Raw genomic sequence first — 21,503 nt, forward strand, 5'->3', positions numbered from 1 at the left:
GAAAAGGTTACCTACTTATCCCTGGTCAACTCGATTTGATTGTGACGTGTGCGTTCTGTGACTGCCCCTTGACTCAGGTCTCGCCCGGCTCAGTACCGTCACATCGCCCACCCCACCAAAGAGAATTCTTGGCTCTATCGGCTTCGGTGGGGCTAGATCGACGTAATATGTTCGTGTAAGTCGCTGCATGCGATTCGGACGATAAGTCGATTCCAAAGGTGAGACGACGGACCGTTCAACACCGAAACGGGTGAAAGATACGGAAAAGCTTGTATCGAAAGGGAGGGACTCGGCAATTACCTTGTTCCATACGTACCTATTCTGTATCACGTCTCAAGTCGTCGTCACCCCCACCTCGATAGACATGCTTTCTTTGCGCCGTCGTGCTCTTTTTTCCTTTCTTTTTCTTTCCCACCTCTTTTACCCCATACTTCATAACCGGTGCTGTAATCCATCAACTTGTCATCAGTTCGATTTCCTCCGGAGCAGTGTCGCGTGAGAAACTAAAGTTTCATGGCCCTCACCCACCGGCTCTCGCTCACCGGTCCAGACCCGACGGACCCCGAAGGTACGTCAAATCCGCGCTCTTTGTTTCCCCACCACCTCGCCCGGTGGTGGTGGCCTAGCAGGCGGCTCCTATAACGGCGCATACTTCAAAAGCGCCCCGATCAGGAGAGAAACCCCCCCCTAACCCCAAAACCCCAACCAACGCAGACTTCCTCAGCGCCTCGCTGGGCGTCATCTTCCCCGACGACGTGACCAACCAGCACGGCGACGCGGAGCACGGGCTGCTGTACACGTCGCCGCACCTTCCGCGCCCCGTCGCGCTCGCGCTCGCCGACGTCCAGTCCGAGTCCGACCGCGTCCTGTGGAGCCACTGCCTCTGGAACTCGTCGCTGCTGCTGGCGGAGCTCGTCGAGGCGGGCACCCTCGGCTTGGGCGGCGAGGATCGCGGTGGTGATTGTGATGGTGACGGTGGTATTCCCTGGGATGGTGGCGTTGCGCCGCCCCTGAGGGGGTTTGATGTTTCTGGTTTGAGCGTGATGGAATTGGGTGCTGGCACGGCGCTGCCGTCGATCATGGCGGGGCTGTTGGGCGCGAAGAGGGTCGTGGTGACGGATTATCCGGCGCCGGCGGTGCTGAAAACCCTGAAGGGCAACATTGCTGCGTCGGTCAAGAAGGAGCTCGCGCCGGCCGGGAGGTTCGCGGTCGAGGAGGTGTTGGCCGGGGCCCACGGGTGGGGCGAGTTGGACACGCCGCTTGCGCTCGAGAATAAGCATGCCATTGACCGGGTGATCGCGGCGGACTGCTTGTGGATGCCGTGGCAGCATGAGAATCTAAGGCGGTCGATCGCGTGGTTCCTCGGCCAAGGGGAGGACGCCAGGGCGTGGGTCGTCGCTGGGTTCCATACGACACGGGACACAATGCGTGCCTTCTTCGAGACGGAGGCGCTCGCAGCGGTTGGACTCGAGGTGGAGCATATGTGGGAGCGTGACTGCGACGGGCAGGACCGTGAGTGGGCCTGGGACCGCGGTATTGAAGACGTGAGCCTGCGGAAGCGATGGTTGGCGGTGGGTGTGTTGAAGAGGATACGGAAGCCTGTCGGGGAGGGCGAGGGGGGCCTGTGATAGGCGAGAGGGAAACCGTAGACTTGAATCGAGTTTTGTTCAGCTCCGGCCGATTTCGGGTCGTGTATTCTGTAGCCGGACTTGGGCTTGACCATCACCCAGTAAACGTTGAGGGAGGCGAAGGGGGGGCGTCGTGCCCTTATATACACTCAGCATGCTCCCGGGCACCGCGGCAATCAAAGCAACCATGGCTGACATCTCATGCTTCAGCTGATGCATGGTTCATTCAGCTCAGAGGACGAACTTAACTCGATTGGGCAACGCTTGACTCGTGGCGTGGACGCTGATTCTTCCATGGGCATGCCAACGGACCAACCCGGCCCCATGCTGACACGGGCCGAATATTGACCACAGAGCTTGCCCCGATGGAGAAGCGAGCTCGAAACCCATGGGAACTCCTGCCAGATGCCGGCTGAACCTGGTCACCGGGGGGTGTGTTGGGGACACACGGAGGGGACATGACTCGGTTTCAGCAAGCAGTAGAATCATCATGCCATGCTCGTTAGTTACCTGTTGGATTATGTCTTCTCGATTATCGGTTCACGATTGATCGGCAAGGGGACGGTTGTTCAGAGCCAACGCCCTTCGGCTACGAGAGGTCAGCAACCTCACTTCTCCACCCGAATCCACCGGGGCTGCTCTGGTCCAGCATTGTCATGCCGGAGGCTATGCATATTTCAAGGACCACTTTGCGCACAGCCTTCACCTGTTCAACCGTGGCACCGCCATTGAGGGCACCCCTAAGATGACCCTTGAGCTGGGGGTTCACGTCCTGGGGTATCAAGCCGGCGATCATGACGAAGGAAGTTTCGGCCGCGCTGAGCACGCTGGTGTTGCTCAGGACATAGCCATACATGAGGCGCGCCACGAGCCCAAGGTCCTCGGTGCCGGAACGATCCATTTGGCCCATGACTCTTTTCGTAATCTTGCCGTAGACAGCCTCAAAGAAAGTTTGGCCGCGCTGCATGATCTGGGGGGCGGGCGTGTCGTAAATGTCTGCGCGACGCCCGGTTGGAGAGGAGGCTCCAGGCTCATCGAGTTGGTCTTCCGGTGTTACCTTTTTGAGCTCGAGCAGCGCGTTGATTGTCTGGGGCGGGAATCAGCCAAGGTGTCGGTCCATCGTCGTTTTATTTGAGAGAAGATTGGTGGCAGAGTATTATTACCCTTGGAACACCACCGACTGCGGCAGCTTTGATGAGGGCTTCACGCATCCGGCGAGAGACACGTAACTTCTCATCATGGCTCGGAGTATTATCGTCTGAGTCGTGCCGTAAGGCGTGTTGATAGACTTTGGAGATCTCATCGGGTCGGTTTAATTGGCAAAGCGTTGTGGCTGCAATAAAGTACCAGGTGTGTCTTGGCAGATTTGGAGGGTTGCGGATCGAAGAAAGGAGAGCGGGTGTGATGATGGCGGGGAGTGAACCCATGGTGGCTATCAGGAATAAAATGTGATAATGAAAAATGAAATTTAAACAACTTGTAAATGACTTGGAGCTAAGTTGCTTACATTTACCTTGCCTGTAAAGTGGGAGGAAGGACCACATCTCCAGACGTTCTTTCTCGGTCTTCCTCACAAGTTGCACCGCCACTTTCATATTTCGTTCCTCTTCGTGCCTTCGGAGCTTAGCCAAACCCGAAACAGGCAAAGTGTGGCTGATACACCCCACATGCTGCGTCACCCCGTTGGCAGCTCAGTGTGTTCCCTTTCCGAATCTCCCAAAGTCGCTTCTAATACACAGTAACGTGGCAACAAGCGAGACAAGGGCCATCATCTTCCACGCCGCATCCCACCTTTCGCTACCCATTGCCGTTGTCTCCGGCGCGATGGACACATGAACCCCCCATCACCATATCTGGATTTTTTTGCCCCGAATTAGCATTTCCACAACAGCCCGCCCATGAAGATGCGGCTCGCGTGGTACGCAGGGGTAAGTTGTCCCGCTGTAGCTCTTGTAATGTACAGATTTAGCTACTTAGTAGCTGCTGCGCCGAGCTCGTCGCCCATCCGAGACTCCCCCACGATGCCCACATCACCATGTCGCAAAACACTGACAATTCTTTCTCTTATAGGCCTCTACGGCTCTCGCGGCCGCCGTGGTCGCGTCTGCCTTTTACCAGCGTGCCAACTTCTACTCGGCCATGGTGCATCTCGCCCAGAGCAGCTTATCCCTGATGGTCCGTTTGCTCCGACCCCTCCCCCGAGCCATCCGCTTGACCTTCAGCCACTGACAATCGGTACTGCAGGTTCTGGTTAACCTCATATTCGTTGTCTACGGATCCTTCATGTACGGCCTCCAGCGACTCTGCTTTGGTCCCCTCCGACCCGCCGAAATCGAACAGCTCTACGAGAAGGGTTGGTTCGCCGTCACCGAGACATGCCTGGCCATGACAATCTTCCGCGACGAGGTGGGCGCCTTCTTCCTCGTCATGTTTACGGCTCTCGTCACTGGCAAGGTTTGGGGTTGGATTGGAGATGGCCGTGTCGAAATCCTCGAGCAACAACCGCCCGCGAACCCGCTCCTCTTCCACGCCCGCCTCAGCCTCTCGCTATTTGTCAGCGTCGCCTACGACATCTGGCTGCTCACCTACGCCGTTGACGCCGTGGTGCAGGAAGCTCGTCCCACTATGATGGTCATGTTCCTGTTCGAGTTTGCCGTCCTGACCGTCACCTCCCTACACACGGTCGCCCGGTACGTCATGTCGCTGGCAGAGCAGCGCGTTATCAAGACCCAGACGCGCCAGCGCTTGGAGGATAGGCGCCGCCAGATCAGGGAGCAGCGTGCCGAGATCCTGAGACGGAGAGAAGCCGAGGGGGCAACAGACGAAAACGAGGAGCTGCCGGATGAGAACGATGTTGATGAGATGGACATCGAGGTACCTGGCTGGGAAGCAAAGGGACAGTGGGTCTTATCGCTGGACTTGGTTGCAGGTAGGTCGATTGGAATTCTGTCGGGACGAAACAAGGCCGCTAACCTCGATTCTAGACTTCATCAAATTCGGGATATACACGGCCTTCTTCTGCGTTCTTATGAGCTTTTACGGCCTCCCCATCCACATCATGAGAGATTGGTTCATGACGACGAGGTCCTTCCTCAAGAGACTCAATGCCCTCTTCCGCTACCGCCAAGCCTTGAAGCACATGGAGCAGTACCCCGACGCTACCGCTGAAGAGCTCGGCCGAGAGGATACCTGCATCATTTGCAGAGAGGAAATGCGCCCTTGGGATCCCGCCGATACCTCTCATGTCGAGCGGAGCCGTGCGAAGAAACTCCCTTGTGGGCATATCTTGCACTTCGGCTGCCTCAAGAGCTGGTTGGAGCGGCAACAGGTGTGTCCGACGTGCCGGCGCCCGGTTGCCAGGGACGGACAGCAGCCGGCCGCTGGCGGCCCTGGGGTTCTTGGAATCTTCCCTGCGGGCCAAAACCGCCAGCTTCAGCCGCCGGCGAACGGCCAGGCAGCCCCCGGTGGTGGCGGCCAACCTGCACAAGGAGGGCAAGGAGGGGGAGCGAATAATAATGCGAATCCGAACGTTAGGATGTTCAATCTCGGCCCTATTAGGTTAGGCTTCGCTCAGGGCGGAGCCGACGAGATCCGGGAAATGGCACAACGGATGCGGGTGCCCCCAGACGCCGTGAACCGGCCTGTGCCGACACCTACCGTCCCAGCACCGCAAGAACACGACATGGGCTCGAACCCGGGTCTCGATCAGCTTCGCGGGCAACTTTTGGCGCTAGGCCAACAAGTCCGGCAAGAGATCATCAATACGCATAATGCAGCGCATGAGGTACAGGTTTTGAGCCTTCTAATGAACGAAATCACCCGCCTCCGTCAATTACAACAGCAGCCGCAAGACCAACAAGCAACACACCCAACCGCCCCAGGTACCCTCCTCGGTGGACAGGCACCTTTACAACATCAACAACATCAACAGCAGGGCTTAGTGAATCCGTTTATGCACCTGCCAATGCAAGGGCCCCTTCAGGTCCCGAATTCCCCGCACCTTGCGGCCGCTAGGCAACCGGCCTCCGTCACTAGACATGTCGCTGCTGGGTACGGAGCGGCCATCCCGGCGGGGAGTTCCGAATTGCCAGACGGTGTTGTTATCCCCCCGGGTTGGTCGTTGCTCCCCCTCCAGCGAATGGATGGTGAAGCACAGCCACCCGAGCCGTCACATCCCCCCCCGGCAGCCGCACAAGACATGCTGCGGTCTGTTTTTGCACACCATCCTCGATCCCGGGGTACCAGTCCCGCCCCCAGCAGTACCCTTTCTGCACAGCTTGGAAGGGCCGCCGCGCCAACAACAGGTAACATTTCAGAAGCCTCTCGACGGCCGGGTTCACAGGGGGGCACATTTCCAGACACAGGTGCCCGCAGGCAACCTCCGGTAGCGGCACCCATTCCTCTAACACCAAACTGGGGGGGTTCCGCGCAGCTTTTTGGCGGCGACCGGGCACCTGGATCCATGTTTGGATATCAAGCCGAGCCACGCCAGGGCCCACAGGGCGAGCCTGTGGAAAGTAGCGGTGATGGCTCGGTGGCGAACGCGTCCACGACAGTGAACGGGGTCGCTTCTGGGGAGAGGAGTGGTGATCAACGGACAGAGGGGACCGAGGTGAACGGGAGTGCCGGCGATAGACGGCCCAGGCCCGTGTCGGTAGAGGAGGCGGATGATGCCGAGGACGAGCGATAGATATCTCCGCCCTTGGGTTATGTCAGAACTTTGTGTGTTTTTTGAGTCTCTCGTAAAGCGAAGCACAGGACAACCGTGTACGGCGTTGGTTTAGGTTTGTATTTTCTACATGTAATATATCCCAGGAACGAAGCTTGGTTGGGACGTTCGAGATATTCTGCGTAGAGGTGACAATGGGATGACTTGACCGAGAAGGCAACTTGATGTCATATCCAAGGCGGGGAGAGCCACCTGCGTTCTTTCCATTCAAAGGGTAGCCAAAGCGGTCGGCGCTGTGGTAGTCACGGCCAGGTCAGTAAAACACGGAAGGCAAACACGATCTCCCCTGACCGGCGTGTCGCCGGCTCCTCGCAATCCCATCACAAACCTGCCTTACCCATCCGATTTGTTAATGTAGAGACAGCAATACCGTTGCCAGCTTCTTAACTATCCAGTTAACGCTTTCGATATCACGTACTGCGTAGCTACGTTACATCCCTAGAGCAGACGGCCTCGCCCTGCTTCTTTCATATATACGATCAATGACCGTAGACCGTCACGTCCAGCCTGAACAGTACAGAATGTTTTCTTCCGGCCATTCAAGCACCAGGCATCCCACCATCCGGGAACCATCCCGCCGCGCCTCCATCATCAACTTCTTCAAGCATCGCAAGAGCAAGGACCACAGCGCCGACTCAACCGACCTCCTCCAGGGGGCGCTAGAGAACCGACTTCCCCAACAAAGCAGCCAGCAACAGACCCAACAACAACAACCCCAATCCCAGCCCCGACACCTCCGCCGCCGCCACCACTCCAAAGCAGCCCCCCTCACCACCAACCCCACCCCCGACTCCCCGCCACCACCACCCAGAACGCTGTACAAACCACACCCCCAACCACCGCACACCAACTTCAGCCTGCCGTCGAACCCGCCCCAGAAGCAGCAGCCGCCGCCGACGTCTTCTTCTCCCACCCCCGGGCCGCGGCCGCCCAGCTCGGACGGCGGCCTCAAGCTGGAATCATCCCCCTCGCTACTACCTCCTGTCCCGCAGCCCTCTCCCCTCACTCCCCCACCCCCTCCCGTGACGAGTTCGGTGAGGTCGTCGTTCGATCCCCGCGCCAGTATCAGGGCGGCGCTGGGGAGGATTTCGTGGTCGGTGGCGCAGGGTGGGAGTGGGGATGAGGTGGGTGTGAGTGCTGTTGCTGGGGGTGGTGGGGGTGGGGGTGAGGCGTCTTGGGGTCGGGGCGGTAAGAAGGGGGGTGGTAAGGATGCGTGGAAGCGGCTGCGGAAGATAAAGCGGAAGGGTAGTAGTGGCGGTGGTGAGGACCGGGGAGGAGGAGGAAGAGGTGGTGGTGGTGGTGGTGACGAGCCTGAGGAGGATAAGGAGGCCGCTGAGAAGAGGAAGGCGGCGGAGGTCAGGGCTTTCAAGGCGCATGAGGCGGCGAGGATCATGACGGCCTCGTGCATGGCCGGTGGTCGGGCCCGGAAGATGAATCGGGGGGCGAACCGGGTTCAGGGGCTGGTTGGTGCGGAGGAAGGGGATGGATCATCAGCTCATGGCGGCGTCGGGCATCGGGCGGGCCAGACTCGGAAGCTGAGTCAGTTCTTGGGGAAGTTTGACCCGTACCCGGAGTTGTACTGGCGTTTGTGGGATAAGGATATCCCTGGCGGCTTGGAAATGGAACCGGCTGGGGAATTGTGGGAAGGCGGCGAGATGGAACGGGCGGGAAGAGGACTGCCGTCTTGGGCGGGCGCCTGAATAGTGGCATGTTTGTTGAGTCCCGCTAGATATACAACTTCTGAATTCTCCAATATCACCGCCCACCCCCTAGATGGCCCAATGGTCACAGTGCGGGTGGTCGAGGCCCCGAGGCCAAAACTCATGGCGTATCTCTCACCTGTCACCGCGAGGTCGCCGGTTCAAGTCGCCCCGGGGCACGCAAAACAAAGGAAAGGGGTTTCCGCCCCCTTCCACTGCCAGCCCGAAGGAAACCCCCGAAGGGATTTCGTAGCCTGCCACCTTCTCCCAGGTGGTTGGCCTGCGAGCTTTTGCCTTTCATCTTGACCGACGTCCTTTCGTTCTTCCCAGCTTTACCCCCTGGTGTGCTTTTCATATCGGCTCTGCTCATTGGCCCTGTTGGTGCACAAGAAGCAATCATGATTTCCCAGTGATATTACCAGTTACCCTATTCTCGACCGTATGTCTATGCGCCCACCTTGGCCTCAAAGCCCCAAGGTCCTTCTGTTTGAGTCATACTCCCTCACCGGTCACAGAATTTTCTGGTACGACCCTCTCCGATGGATGTCAATCCTCGTTTAGAGGCGCACCTCCATGAAGGCAACACAGTTGCGGTGAAGGCCATCAACACCCAACGAGCGGAAGCCAAGCCTACAGAGCAGAGGAATGATGGAAAAAAGGGGGATGGCTGCGCAAGGCTTTGCCCAACCCGGTCGGCGACCAATTGAGCTCCCCGGCACCGTGACTGGTGTGGTGACACAAAGTAAAAGTTCCGAGTTACACCAAACCACGGTCATCATTTGCCTTACCTGTCTGTAGCACATTGGCCGCCTTCCGCCCCCGCGGGAAGGTAGGGCTATGCGTCATGTCCCGGGGAGAAGGCATCAAGCTAGGCCTGCATATAAGTACGTACGTACATATGTCTCACGCTGGACCCAGCGTCCACTGACACGGCACCGCTGCCGCCTGATCCCGGTTCCTGTGAGACACGGGTGGTAGGTAGGGAGGGTGAGACAACTGCCGGGCGCGATGCGCGCGCGGCACGAGAGAATGTGATCTGACGACAAGGGCCTCCCTCGCGTTAGGCCTTGAGCGCCGCATTCATGCATCCCCTTGCCGAAAATGCCGAGGTGCCCGAGTCACCTGTACATACCTACGACTGTAACCGTGTGTAATGACCGTGTTACGTAGTGGTACGGTGAGGAAGGAATATACAACACATCACAGGCCTAAGGAACGCTTCGTCTCAAGATATATCCCATTACAATTTAGAACGCAGAGTAACAAGTGTATCAACCAGAAACCCGTCCCAACGCCCGTGGTATCTCGACCTTACAACAAAGGAGGAAATAGAACGCTCGCCGTGTATAAGACCCAACCCTGGTTGCTGTAGTGCGGGCGTTGTACCCGACAGACCCAAAATCGCTGACCAAACAAATAAACAAATAAATCAACTTCCCAAAACAAAGCTGTAGCCGTGCTCACAAACCCTGGTATCACTTTTGATGCCCCATTCCAACTTGAATCAAAGGTCCGCGCAAAAAGTAATCCAAAAAAGCAGGCCCCGCGTGCTGGTGCCAATCTGAAAACAAAACGTCGAAGCAAACGACAAAAAAAGAGAAATCAAAACTGGAAGTAAAAAAAAAGTAAACAAAAGGGAATAGCCAAGACGGCGGCAGCGTATACGCCGCGTTGTTGTGAACAAACCCCAGAATCACACCAAAACAGCAACACAGCAACTCCAAGCTCTCAAACTGACCTCGACCGTTCGGGCCTCACGCCCGGACTGCCCATCCCCCGTCCCCCATCACTCCTGACCGTCTGCCCCTCCGCAATAGCAGAATTCACCCCCCCGCCCTCACTCCCCGCAAACCCATCATCCCCATCACCACCCCGAAAAGTCAAAGGCGAAGGCAGCAGCACACCCCCACCAGCCGGGCCCCCAGCACTAGCCCCCGGCCCAGCCCCACCCGCACCCGCACCCCCAACTCCAACTCCAACTCCAAACGGCCCCCCCCTATCCGGCGGGTGCGACACGGGCGGATCGAACAGCGCGGCCTCCATGTTCGCGGCCTCGTCCCGGCGCCAGTAGTACAGGACCTCCTCCTGCCAGCGGCGGAGGTTGACGACCCTGAAGACGCCCTCGCAGACGGCGAGCATGAGCTCGGCCTCGATGGGGCTGGTGCGCAGGCGGTGGATCAGCCACTGGTTGATGTAGTCGGGCTTGCTGTCGGCCTTGGTCATGAGCGTGCTGATGCCCAGCTCCTTGATGCACGCGGCCCGCCGCAGCGCGCTGCCCGCGTCGTCCTTGGGCAGTCTTAGCGCCCGCTCGAGGGCCTGGCGTGGTGTGAGTTGTGAGAGCACGTGCGAGGGGTTGGAGAGCAGGATGGGGAAGCGCGGGTGCGCTAACGAAGGGGGGTTCGCGTGCGGGTGGCGGTGGTGGTGGTGGTTGCTGTTGCTGTTAGGTGGTGGTGGTGGCGGTGGAGGGGGGTCGAGGGCCATGTTGCCGTCTTGCGGGGAAGGGACCCAGTCTGGGGAGCTGGAGTAGATGTCTAGCTCTTCGTGGTAGGAGGCGTGTTTGCGCATGACGCCCTTTTTGATGCAGAGGGCGCGGAGGCGGGATAGAGTTTCGGTGGCCGAGTCGAGTTCCGTACGGGCGCGCTGGAAGGCGGAGTCGTAGTTGCGGAGGAATTCGAGTTCGTCCTCGGTGATGGTGATGCCGAAGAGGTGTTCGAATTCGGCGGCGTCGGTGGGGACTTGGGCCAGCGAGGAGCGCAGGGAGAGGAGATCCTCCTCGCTAATTTGGTTACCTTGATTCTCACGCACACGTTTCCGGTGGAGTTCGATTTCGAGGTCGTAGAGTATCTTCTCGCGGCGCACCACGAGGTCCTCCACGTCCTCCTTGGCAAGCTTGCGGTCGGCGGCCGCCTCCAACAGATCCTGGTACAAGGGATGGACGTCCTCGTGTAGTTGCCCTGATATCCCTAGGAGGGTTACAGGGGTTGGCGGCGCAGAGTCATCATCCTCGTCACTGGAACCGTCTTGTTCCTCGGCCTCCATGATTGCCGTTCCCCGCATAGTCGGCGGTGGCGGTGGCAGCTCGATCTTTGGGATCATGTCTACCCGGCGGAAGGGTGACCGAGATGGCCTATCCTCCAACTCTTGGAGCTTGATCTCCTCCATTTCCAGCTCCGACTCCATAGCTTCGAAAGCGATTTCGGCCGTGTAGTATTCGTTTCGAACATCTTGCATATCGCCGATTTTGGCCTCGAGGGCATCTATGGGAATGACGGCAACCCCGTTCTTTGACGCTAGGTGTGGCCGAAAGAATTGCATCAGGGAGTTGTCTGTGTTGTCCTTTCGGCGCCTGAGTCCCCGGAGTTCCATTCGTTTGCCGGCAATCTGACGTCTCAGCTGCCGGATGCGCTGTTGTTGGGCGTCGAGCAATTCCTGAAGCTCGTTGCGCCGCCCGTCCTCGCTGGGCAGGCTCCTGGTTGCTTCATCCGAGTCTTCCGACCCTGAATCAGAATAGGCTGGGTCTGGGCGCCGAAAATGCTGGATCGGCGGCCGTCTGCTGGTCGGCCCAACAGGCGGCGGGTGCCATGGTGGCGGGTGCCATGGTGGTGGTGGTGGAACGAAGCGAGGGTTGCCGCGCGACAGCAACGGCTGGGGTGGTGGTGGGCGTCTCCAACCCACTGTCGATGGTGAATAGTAGCCGTCGTCGGAGTCAGTGTCGTCGGAGTCCTCCCGGGACGAGCTGAATGAGTGCTCGTTGGACAGAACGGTGGAATCGCCCGTGTTGTTGCGGCTATAGGGTCCGTTTCTAGGGTGGCGCAACCCGTCTTCTTTATAGCAAGGGCCGAGATTCCACCCGGCCGGCGGTGGTATTTGCCCGGCATCTCGATTGACGATCTTGAGGCGGGATATGTCGGTCCCAACGATCGGGAGTGGAGAGGTCGATCGTGCGATCTGGAGGGTCGGACTCAGGACCGCAACGCGATCATGGTCGGCCCCGTTCGAGTGTGTCGATGGGCGACGGGATGACGGAGACGACTCGGGCATGGTTATGGGCGCCATATGGATCGAGGCCACGCGTCCACTTTGGGGCAGCTCCCCCGACAGCCCATGCCATCGAAGCTGCACGAGGTCGACGGGGGTCGCGGGTGCGCATGCGAAAGTGGCCGGCAAGGGCGAACAGGGAAAACCCGAGGCTGGAATGTTCTCGATTCGCGTTGCGGGGTGCGGAGCGTTGGCGCGTCGTTTCTCTCTCAGGGGGGGCGGGTTTCGGGTCAGCTTGAGGAACTGAAATGCGGAGGGGGAAAGGATGGAGTGGAAAGGCTCTGGACACGATGTGGTCGGGCTACCAGGTTGTTCGGTAACTACATGGGTACCCAGTACGGTACAGTGTACTTCGTACATCATTACAGCACTTCTGCTGGGCGATTTACATCGGGTAGTGATGATTGATCGCCATTCTGAGCCTCCCCTCGCTCTAAAAACCAGCTCCTTTCTTCGTTCGGATTTCTTGACGAGGTTGAGTAGCGGAAATATCGTACGTCAAGCAAGTCGCAAGGGGTTGTCGCTATCCCACTCGAAGGGATCTCGAGCGCGACGGGCGGGATTCTGGAGCTCAGCTCTGTCGCAGATGAATGCGAGGTACCTCTGGGTTGGGTATGTTCTTAGCGCCAAAACAGGTTGGGGGCCTCGAGTCTCTTCTCTGGAAAGCATTGATTACACGAAATTGCACCGTGCATGATTGCGGCGAGGAAGCTTTGACTTCGCTACCTATTGTATGCTTTTTCCATTTTCGAAATGTCAAGCTATCTGTAAGATAAACTGCCCTTTGCTGCGTTGGGCACCTTGCAATCCAAATGTGATAAAAATACATCTACATACATACTTCGTACGGAATACGATCTGATGTCCAAATAACTCCATGGTACATCCCAAGTGGGCCGTCCGCCGATCCAGGGGACCTCGCTCGAAGATGCTCCAAATCTCAGGAAAAGAAGAACTTCCCGTTACAGTCGGAGCTGGCCTTTTCTGTGAATGCCATCAAAAATACCGTTCAAGCATAGCTCCCCACAGGCCCTTCGAGATGATCCCGTGCCACCTATGAAAACCTGTATCCAGCGTGTCGGGCAGTCCCCTCCAACCCGTTGTCAACCCAACCTGCAAACTCCAGAGTACCATGTCGAACCTTGCAGGGCTCTTGTTGGTAGAGTCGCATCGCTCCACTTGCGAGGGCGGCTCCGATCCCCGCCCGCAGGCGGTTTCCGTCCGCACTTCATCCCCACAGTTCAACCCACGCGGCGGCCGTGATGTGGTGGGGCACATGAGGAATGGGGATGCACCTGGCTGATTCGGGGAGGTGTATTTTGGCGTGGGACCGTCGTCAACGGCCCGTGACGGCAAGTGCTCCGCCGGCCGGTGTTTCTTCCTTCCCTCGGTTCCCACTCATGTGTCGCAGCCTAATGCAGAGTTAATGTGGGCAAGAGAAGCTGACAGGTTGCTGCCCCTCTTCTCGCCTCCCCTCGTCTCTTCGTTCCCCGGCGCACCGCAGCGGGCATTGGGCTAAAACCTGCAGTTAGTTGGTAGGTCGGGCCCGGAAACGCCACATCCCACTGGCAAAGATGAGCATTGACAGGTCAAGCAAGTGCGCGCTCGGCAAAGGACCAACCGGAGCGGCCAGCGGTCGTCCGGAGGGTGCCGCGGGGCTGGTTGACATTGGCCCTTCAGGCCCAAGATAAGAGGCCGGGGATGGCTCTCAAAGGCAGCCACTTCCAGCGCGGAGGAAAGAGTTGCAGGCCCGGCTCATATGTTTTCCACCGTCGGCAGAGGACCCCTCCTTCCCACTTACTGCCCCTCCACTTCCCTCCCTTCCCGACTTTCCCTCCCCCACTGTTTAGTTCTGTTTGGTGCCAGTGTTCTGCAATCCCTCGACTTGGCTCTCCCACCACCTGCACCCCGAAACCGAAAGGTTACCCTCGTCATCCTCACGCCCACGCCATTCAGCGCCATTCAACCGGCGACGGCCAGTTCGGTTCCCGCCGCGAATGAGGGGCCGAGCCGTGTGTCACGAGATTCCCCCCACCAATTGTAGCTGCATTTAATATACGACAGCGGCGCCAGCAGGGAGCTTGAGATCCCAAGCTGCGTCTCGCTGGAAGCCGGTCAAGGTAACGCCGGACCGCTGATACTTACTGCTCCCAGCTCCCGGCTGATGTTGTGAGGCTCTGCGAGGCAATCGAAGCTCCACGGCCTTATCAGAGCACCCCAGCCTTCCGGACCGCGCGAATTCCCAAACTTCGTTTCCTGACCGTATTTTTGGTTCTCGGAGCGCTTCTCGTGGGAAAACTCCCCGCTGCACGCGGGACAAGGCCCGTTCCGTCGTCATCCATAGCACCGGTACCCCAAGACAGCTAGTGCTAGCGAGGCTGTCCTAACGCCACACTCCGAAACTGCGTCTTACTGTCTGATGCTGCCTTCTCTTCCCATCTTGCCTGACACGCTACAAAACACCCGAACTGCTCTGGCCCTAGAGGCAAGACATCATCACCATGGATCCCGGCGGGACTGACTGGAGCGACTGGGCGTGGGATTACACACAGAATTGTTGGTACAGGGCCAGGAAGGATGCCCAGGGTACGAAATCCAAGTCAACAAACGAGTCTCTTAGTTCATTCAATATTAACCATGCAAATCGCGTAGGCCTTGTGCACTACGACTTTCAAGCAGCCCAGACGGCGCCGCGGGGAAACGTCGATGACCTTGCAAATTCGCTCAGTAATGTCAACCTCGGTGGCCACCAAGGTACACACTACACCCAAGACGGAGCCTACACCTATGGCGCCCCGATTCCCGTCGAAGGCGCCGCAGCAGCTGGCATGTACGGCGTGTCTTCTGCACAGAGCCATTCTGCTTTCTCCCCCAAGGGGCAAGGGAGGGGTGCCGAGTCGCATTCCAAGCCCAGATCGAGGGATAAACCCTCCTCCAAAAAGCAACGGCCGAGGACCGCTAAGGCCGGCGGCTACGAAGACCCCGAGGAGGCCCCCGCGGCACGCATGAACCGGGACCCGTTTTACCGAAAACCTGGTACGACTTCCGGTTCTGACTATCCGTCCGCGCCCGACCCCAGTCCCGACACCTACCAGGGATATGCCGACTCGTACGAATCCCCACACGGATCAGCATATGCATCCGGCTTTTCGCAGAGTTCGGGCGCAGGCCCGTCGTATGGCCAAGGTCAGAGAAGCGTTGGCCCGATCCATGACATCTCGGCCGCTAACTTGAGAGCAGGGTCATCAGCGGAACCGGACGCGGAAGCCGAATCGCCTGACCTAGGTACCGTGCCCTCAACGTCCGACGCCACCGAATATCCCGGGGTGGAGGGAGAGGATGGCTCCAGGCGTTACTCGACGGACCAGGGTAAGAGCCCAAGCCCAGTACCGTTGTCACTTTTACTGATTTGGTTTTATTCGCCCCCAAGAATCCGTTGCATCGGCTACGTCGAGCGATTTACTCAATGATGCGTTATCACAAGAGGATATTGGCTATACAACGGGCGAGATCGGCTCGCCTTACTCGGGAGGAGAGTCTTCATCGATGGCACAGGGTCATATATTTCCGGTCCCTGAACCCGATAACGGCCGGGAAACACCAAGGCCGCTTTCCCAGCGGCCAATGGTAACAATGGGAACCGAAGGCTACCAACATCAGGTCAACGGAGCCGAGAGTATTACTTCAGCGCAAGAGCCCGGTGCGCAAGACGGTGAGAAACCACGTTACTTGTCTCCGGTTGCGGTATGCTGAACTATCTAGGATACGTTGTCGAGCGTTCTTCCAGATTCCAGCCCGGTGAGGTGAGAAACAGCCCCTGCCGCCTAACTCTAACTTTTCTAATGCACTTTACTCTTTAGGTCTTCAAAATTTTCTGGTGCGAGCCTCTCGGCGCCGGGCCGCCGAAAAGTGATGTGATGACCCATCAAGTTCGCTTCGAACAGGGCGGACGGTCCTTCTATCAAGGCCTCCGACGGTTCATTGTGGTGGCGAACGATGAGGGGCATTGCACCTGCGTGTAAACATTACCTATTATAGAATGCTCTATCTCGACCTCGCTAACCTACCTCACAGGCCCATCTTAACATATGAGCACCAGGCCTGCAGAAAAAGGGGCGTCAAACCCCTAAAGCATGGAATCATCTACCAACTCGGGAAGAAGCCTCGGAGGCTCGAGGGAGAGCCCCAGCTGGGTTTCGACGCGGTGTGCGTTAATCTCTACGAACGAACGGAACGACTTGTCAAAGAGTCTCGCGTTAATTATGCGAAACTCACGACCATCGAACACAATTTCCCAGTCTATTTCATCGGTAGTATTGACCCGGTGGATTTTCATAACATTGTCCGTCCGGCGGTTGATACTTGCTGGGAAAAGAAGAAACGGCATGCCAGTAGTTACTAGGTTGCTTCCGTTTCGACTCTCGGCGGGTCGCCTTCTACTATCGTCGCGCGCCATTGCACGACACTGAACGTTTTTTGGTATGTTTTTAGGGCTACTGCTCTGCATCAGCTGAAAACTAGCTGGTATTGTCTGAAATTTGTATACGTTGATGGCGCGGCCACTTCTGCCTCGCTGTCGGGGGTCTGACCAGGCCCTTTCGCGGCACACATCGGCGCCGGCCGCGCCATCCTTTTTTTTTGGGGGAGGTCGAACCAAGGCTGATTAGGTCTCGACATGTTGTTTCTTTCTAAGGATGATTGGGGATGATTGCTCACCAACGGTTCCGCTGTCGGCATACGCCTCTCGCGAGAGGTTGCTTGCCTCTTCCTCGTCTCTATTTTTGCATATTTGGCCTCATTGATATCCAGTCAGCGGGTAGTCTGGCATTTTACGACGTATGAGTTTTACGATTTTCTTTGGGCTACTTCCAACACAATACCCTATGTTGCGATGGAGAAGGGATGGGTTTGGGTATGGGCGAGGGAGGGTTGGGACAAAACTACGGTACAGAATGACTATACTTTTTTGGTTGTTATTATCGCGGCAGGGCTTTCTGTTCGTGTCTCATTGCTATGAGTGGAAACTGTTCCTTAGTTAGTCTGTTTGTTGGACACAAGCTGACCCTCATGGCTTCCCGAGACGAAACTCTGATCATTCCTATATGGGTGTCGGCGCGAAGACTCGATTGAATGTTTGGCGCTGTGTCACCTGTACGGCGTTTTGAACACCTCGAGTCTACCATTCAACAACCCACTAAAGACATGGGTGACTTACCTGTAGTCTTCTTACCCAGTAGCCGGGACCATCAATTGCCCTGGCCGAACATAGTCCACAGCACTCCAAATACTGAGGCGGCATTGCTACCCTTTTGCCAGCTCCCCTAGCTGGGCCGATCTCCTTACTCATTTCCGCGTCCTGAAACTTTTCTCTAACTCATGACCTGGCCTTCTCAGAAGCGGGGGGCACGGGCATCGGTGAGGTGCACGCCGGCTCACGAACAATAACTCCGCGAAGGCACTGAAAGCCACTAAGAGGAAGGCTGGGATGATTGGGACCATATCCATACGTAGCTCGGAGGCCCGGTAACCATCCCCATCCTTGCTCGCCACTTTGCCTCATTGTACTTTTTATTTCTATTGTTTTTGTTCTTTCTACCACATAATCCCCCCAAAAAGGAAATCCCGACTTGGGAGCGTGGTGGCAAGAGATGCGTTGTGTAACGCAGGCCAGCGGTGGTGCGAGTTATCCGTGGGAGCCAGCGAGACCAAGAGAATAGTAATGTCCAGATGGTTGACAGCTGTAATGTAGTGTTTTATTTATCCCAAATAGTAGAGTTATCGGTATGGTTTATAACAACGAGCGCGGCCAAAATCCACTTGTGTCCGTAAACCAGCAGCCTAGGCATTTTGCAGAACGGTCGAGGGAACGTTTTTGCTTTGCGACCAAATGGCAACCAGTTTTATCAACTAAGTTCAGGAGACTGTGAACGGAAAGGCCAAGTTACGCAGTAAACCAACCACGTGCTGTGTATGAAAAGGTTGACCCGAGAGCTCGACAAGGTTGCCGAAGGAGCTCGGCTGGCCAACCGGTACCCTGGCCCCGGAAACCATTCGCCGCTCCGTTTCCGTGGGGAAAGCATGGAAAGGAACGGCCACCGCCGATGGGAAAAAGGGGGGAAGTGCTGGGCCCACTGCGGAATCATCTCTTGCTCCAGAAAATTAGGGGAAAGCGGACATGGGCGAAGCGGAAAGTCATCAATCCCACAGATTATGATGAACACGTGTCCCGCATTCTTTGCTCGGCCCCACGATCCCGCCATTTGTTTATCAGATCAACAAATTTGGGAAAGGGGCTGACTGATGAGAATCTGGAGCCAGCTCTGGGCACGCAGTGGGGCTGATTGATAATTCTGATTGATTAGATATCTGGGCGTCATACAGTGTCCGTACTTTTAGCCGGACACCGTGCCATCCCCTGCGCCTACCCAGAGCAGGCGCCGAATTCGGAGAGACGGGAGCACTTGATGATGAACACGCCGCTTCGGGAGGCATTATCGCTGGCACGGGATGTCTTATCAAGGGTTCCTTTGGGCATGAAACAACGCCGCCGAATCCTAATCCCCTCTTTCTTCTTGTTCGGGCTCAAACTGTTGGGGATGAGGCTGGCTGGGGTTGGTGGGTCGAGACTTGGCTTTGCACAGGAGTGGTGGGTTTCCGGCCGAGTGGCCTGATACTCAGGCTCCCAGGGAGAGCTTGGTGACCGACACAGGAAATTCACAGTGCTCGTGATGGGCCGGTTGTGGCTCGATATTGGACTAAAAAGGATATCTGAAGGACCCTTCTTGACGCCTTTAACAATTCTCGAGGACCTCGGTCCAAAATGGAGCATATTCCATGTCCTGAGCTGGACAACAAGCCTGGAAAGAGTGCGTGATTGATCTCTAATTCATCTTCGCATTATCTCGCATACACAAATGCCTCAAGCCTTCCTGGGCGTCAGACATCGAGAAATTTACGGAATGAGAGAGATTTCCCGCAGTCCGCGGGAAAGCAGGGCCTGATCGGAGACGCATGGATGGCGTCCGCCCTTGTTCAACATCCGTCTTATCCAAACAGGGCCAAGTGAGACCAAAGCCCTCGCACTGTGTCAGTGCCCTGGGCATGGCCCCAAGCTGCAGCGTCGCTCAACGGGTCGAATTCGCCTGCACAACCTGATGGCAGGAGCTGGGTTAAAGATCTCCAGCCTCCGCTCAGCAGTTGTTTTGAAATTTTGTGATTCGAGTTTCGACAAGACTTGCTCTGCAAACCACCAGGTGCAACCCAATCCAACAACCGAATAGCCGGACAGAGCGCTTCACGGCCCAGATTGGCCCACATCAAAACCCATACCCGAGTGAACCCCATCTTCGATTTAGTGCAAATTTCGGTCATGAGGCAAGGCCTTTGACTCCTGCTGCCCAAATCCCCCATCTTCAACACCCTTCTTGCTACTCTCGCCCCATCTGCACTCCTCCGCCCTTCTCAAGCAGTCCGATCGCAGCACAAAACAATGGCTACACACATCGACCGTTTCCTAGCCGAGCATGCGGTCTCGAGCATACCCGAGGAGCCTCGCCCCGGCCCGTCAGCTGCACCCTCGCTTACATACTCATATTCCGAGTCCTCTGACGAGCACGAATTGGAAGAGCCCCGCCAGCCCGAACCCCGCCGCCGACGCGCATCGACGCGCCTGATTGCACAGAGCCCGGCTGATGTGCAGCGCATCACGGGCGAGACCACAACGCAATTGATCCGCCGATGCTGCGGAGGCGGTTGCTGCCTCGGACTTGGGCGTCCCAAGAAGGACGACGTCGAGGTCGAGCAGATCGAGTTCCCCGACAACGACGCATACCGATCGCTGTGTCTTAAGATCGACCAGGTTCCTGCGACGCTGAACGGCGTATGCGATCTGCCCGACCAGACGACTTTCCTACAACCGCTCCGGCGGCCCTCGAATGTACCCTCTCCCACCGACTCGGGTGTTTCTCTGGGTGGGGACAGCCCAGCGTCGGCGGTGGGTGATGTAGAGAAGACGTTACACAATCTGACGCTGGAGGACCTCGACACCGGGATACAGCCGCCCTCGTTTGTGCAACCGCACCCCCCGCACCACGTCTTCCCCGCGCGCCTCCACAACACACGCGAGCTGACCCGCCCGGGCGCCGAGAAGCGGACATTCCACTTTGATCTCGATGTTACAAACTATCCCGAGGGCGAGGAGCACGACTTCAAGGTCGGCGGCGCAATTGGCGTCTCAGCACCCAATGAGACGTCCATGGTGGAGGAGGTCCTCGATCTTCTTTTGGTGCCCCGCTTCCTCCGCGACAAGCCGGTTTTACTTCGCACGACCTCGGGAAGATGGCCGACCGTCTGGGGTGCTGACAAGGCGCGGGAGATCGCCACGACCCGCCGCGACCTGCTGACCTGGTGCTCCGACATCCAATCGTACCCGCCGACCAAGCAGATCCTGCGCCTTCTCGCCGAGCACGCGACGGACGCAAACGACCGCAAGATCCTCCTCTTCCTCTGCTCGGCCGAGGGCCAGGGCGTGTTCTGCGACTTCCGCACGGGGCCGCACGTCTCGCTCGCCCAGCTGCTGCACGCCTTCCCGAGCGCTAAACCGCCCCTGGACCACCTGCTGTCGGTGCTGCAGCCGCTGATGCCGCGCTTCTACTCGCTGTCCAACGACCCGCACGAGTCGTTCCTGACGCGCGACGGCAAGCAGCACCGCCTGATCGAGATCGCCGTGACGGTCCACGAGACGGCCGACTGGCGGTCGGGCACCCGGCCGGGCGTCGGCTCGGGCTTCTTCCAGCGGCAGGCGCTCAAGTTCCTGGACGCGCAAAAGAAGCAGCAGGAGGGCGCGGGCGGCGGCGGCGGCGGCGGCGGCGACAAGGAGCCGGAGTTCTACATCCCCATGTTCAAGGGCCTGATGGCGAACCCGCTGGCCAAGCAGTTCGTGACGGACGGGCCGATGCTGCTGATCGGGGCCGGGGTGGGCATCGCGCCGTTCCGCGGCTTCGTGCAGCGGCGGCTCAAGACGGCCAACTGCGCCAACAAGGTGTGGGTGCTGCAGGGGGTGCGCGACTCGCTCGTCGACGAGCTCTACAGCGGCGAGTGGGGCGTGCACGAGGACGAGGTGAAACGCGTCGTGCAGAGCCGCCGCGGCGAGGGCCGCTACGTCCAGGAGGAGGTCCAGGCCCAGGCCGACCTGGTCTGGTACATCATCAACTCGGTCGACGGCCGCGTCTTTGTCTGCGGCAGCAGCCGCGGCATGGGCGAGGGCGTCGAGAAGGCCCTCGTCGAGGTCGCCATGGACAAGGGGAACCTCGAGCGCGAGGAGGCCCAGACGTTCTGGGACCTGAAGAAGGGGGCTGGGCAGTACATTGCGGAGACGTGGTAATGGGGGTGGTTTCTCTTCTTTTTCTG

The 21,503-nt window shown here is 57.9% G+C and overlaps 7 protein-coding genes across 7 annotated transcripts; 5 read left to right on the top strand and 2 right to left on the bottom strand.

The window, feature by feature from the left end:
* Nucleotides 1-19: 19 nt before the first annotated feature.
* On the top strand, nucleotides 20-2,086 carry B0H64DRAFT_391247 (uncharacterized protein). The gene is made up of 3 exons (XM_062803458.1): nucleotides 20-568; nucleotides 715-1,819; nucleotides 1,873-2,086. Exons 1-2 carry the CDS (start codon nucleotides 514-516, stop codon nucleotides 1,626-1,628), a joined length of 969 nt encoding a protein of 322 aa, XP_062660582.1. The 5' UTR covers nucleotides 20-513; the 3' UTR covers nucleotides 1,629-1,819; nucleotides 1,873-2,086.
* Nucleotides 1,971-3,146, bottom strand: B0H64DRAFT_117221 (AhpD-like protein). The gene is made up of 2 exons (XM_062797883.1): nucleotides 2,792-3,146; nucleotides 1,971-2,715 (listed from the first exon to the last, which is right to left on the bottom strand). Exons 1-2 carry the CDS (start codon nucleotides 3,053-3,055, stop codon nucleotides 2,218-2,220), a joined length of 762 nt encoding a protein of 253 aa, XP_062660583.1. The 5' UTR covers nucleotides 3,056-3,146; the 3' UTR covers nucleotides 1,971-2,217.
* A 210-nt stretch (nucleotides 3,147-3,356) lies between these two features.
* B0H64DRAFT_117327 (uncharacterized protein) lies at nucleotides 3,357-6,754 on the top strand. Its single transcript, XM_062797885.1, has 4 exons — nucleotides 3,357-3,556; nucleotides 3,699-3,803; nucleotides 3,873-4,557; nucleotides 4,613-6,754. The coding sequence occupies exons 1-4, from the start codon at nucleotides 3,527-3,529 to the stop codon at nucleotides 6,316-6,318; spliced, it is 2,526 nt and encodes an 841-aa protein (XP_062660584.1). The 5' UTR covers nucleotides 3,357-3,526; the 3' UTR covers nucleotides 6,319-6,754.
* Nucleotides 6,755-6,878: 124 nt separating this feature from the next.
* Nucleotides 6,879-8,128, top strand: B0H64DRAFT_456921 (uncharacterized protein; the record flags this gene model as incomplete). Its single annotated transcript, XM_062807360.1, has 1 exon — nucleotides 6,879-8,128. The coding sequence occupies one exon, from the start codon at nucleotides 6,879-6,881 to the stop codon at nucleotides 8,055-8,057; it is 1,179 nt and encodes a 392-aa protein (XP_062660585.1). The 3' UTR covers nucleotides 8,058-8,128.
* Nucleotides 8,129-9,785: 1,657 nt separating this feature from the next.
* On the bottom strand, nucleotides 9,786-12,098 carry B0H64DRAFT_416292 (uncharacterized protein; the record flags this gene model as incomplete). Its single annotated transcript, XM_062805155.1, has 1 exon — nucleotides 9,786-12,098. The coding sequence occupies one exon, from the start codon at nucleotides 12,096-12,098 to the stop codon at nucleotides 9,786-9,788; it is 2,313 nt and encodes a 770-aa protein (XP_062660586.1).
* Nucleotides 12,099-14,383: 2,285 nt separating this feature from the next.
* B0H64DRAFT_117359 (uncharacterized protein) lies at nucleotides 14,384-16,784 on the top strand. The gene is made up of 7 exons (XM_062797886.1): nucleotides 14,384-14,681; nucleotides 14,748-15,281; nucleotides 15,336-15,464; nucleotides 15,526-15,807; nucleotides 15,858-15,898; nucleotides 15,956-16,113; nucleotides 16,170-16,784. Exons 1-7 carry the CDS (start codon nucleotides 14,597-14,599, stop codon nucleotides 16,495-16,497), a joined length of 1,557 nt encoding a protein of 518 aa, XP_062660587.1. The 5' UTR covers nucleotides 14,384-14,596; the 3' UTR covers nucleotides 16,498-16,784.
* Nucleotides 16,785-19,584: 2,800 nt separating this feature from the next.
* Nucleotides 19,585-21,477, top strand: B0H64DRAFT_320087 (uncharacterized protein; the record flags this gene model as incomplete). The annotated part of the gene is made up of 1 exon (XM_062800450.1): nucleotides 19,585-21,477. The coding sequence occupies one exon, from the start codon at nucleotides 19,585-19,587 to the stop codon at nucleotides 21,475-21,477; it is 1,893 nt and encodes a 630-aa protein (XP_062660588.1).
* Nucleotides 21,478-21,503: the final 26 nt, after the last annotated feature.

This window comes from Chaetomium fimeti (genome assembly GCF_033439085.1).
Source record: "Chaetomium fimeti strain CBS 168.71 chromosome Unknown B0H64scaffold_3, whole genome shotgun sequence".
NCBI lineage: Eukaryota > Fungi > Ascomycota > Sordariomycetes > Sordariales > Chaetomiaceae > Chaetomium > Chaetomium fimeti.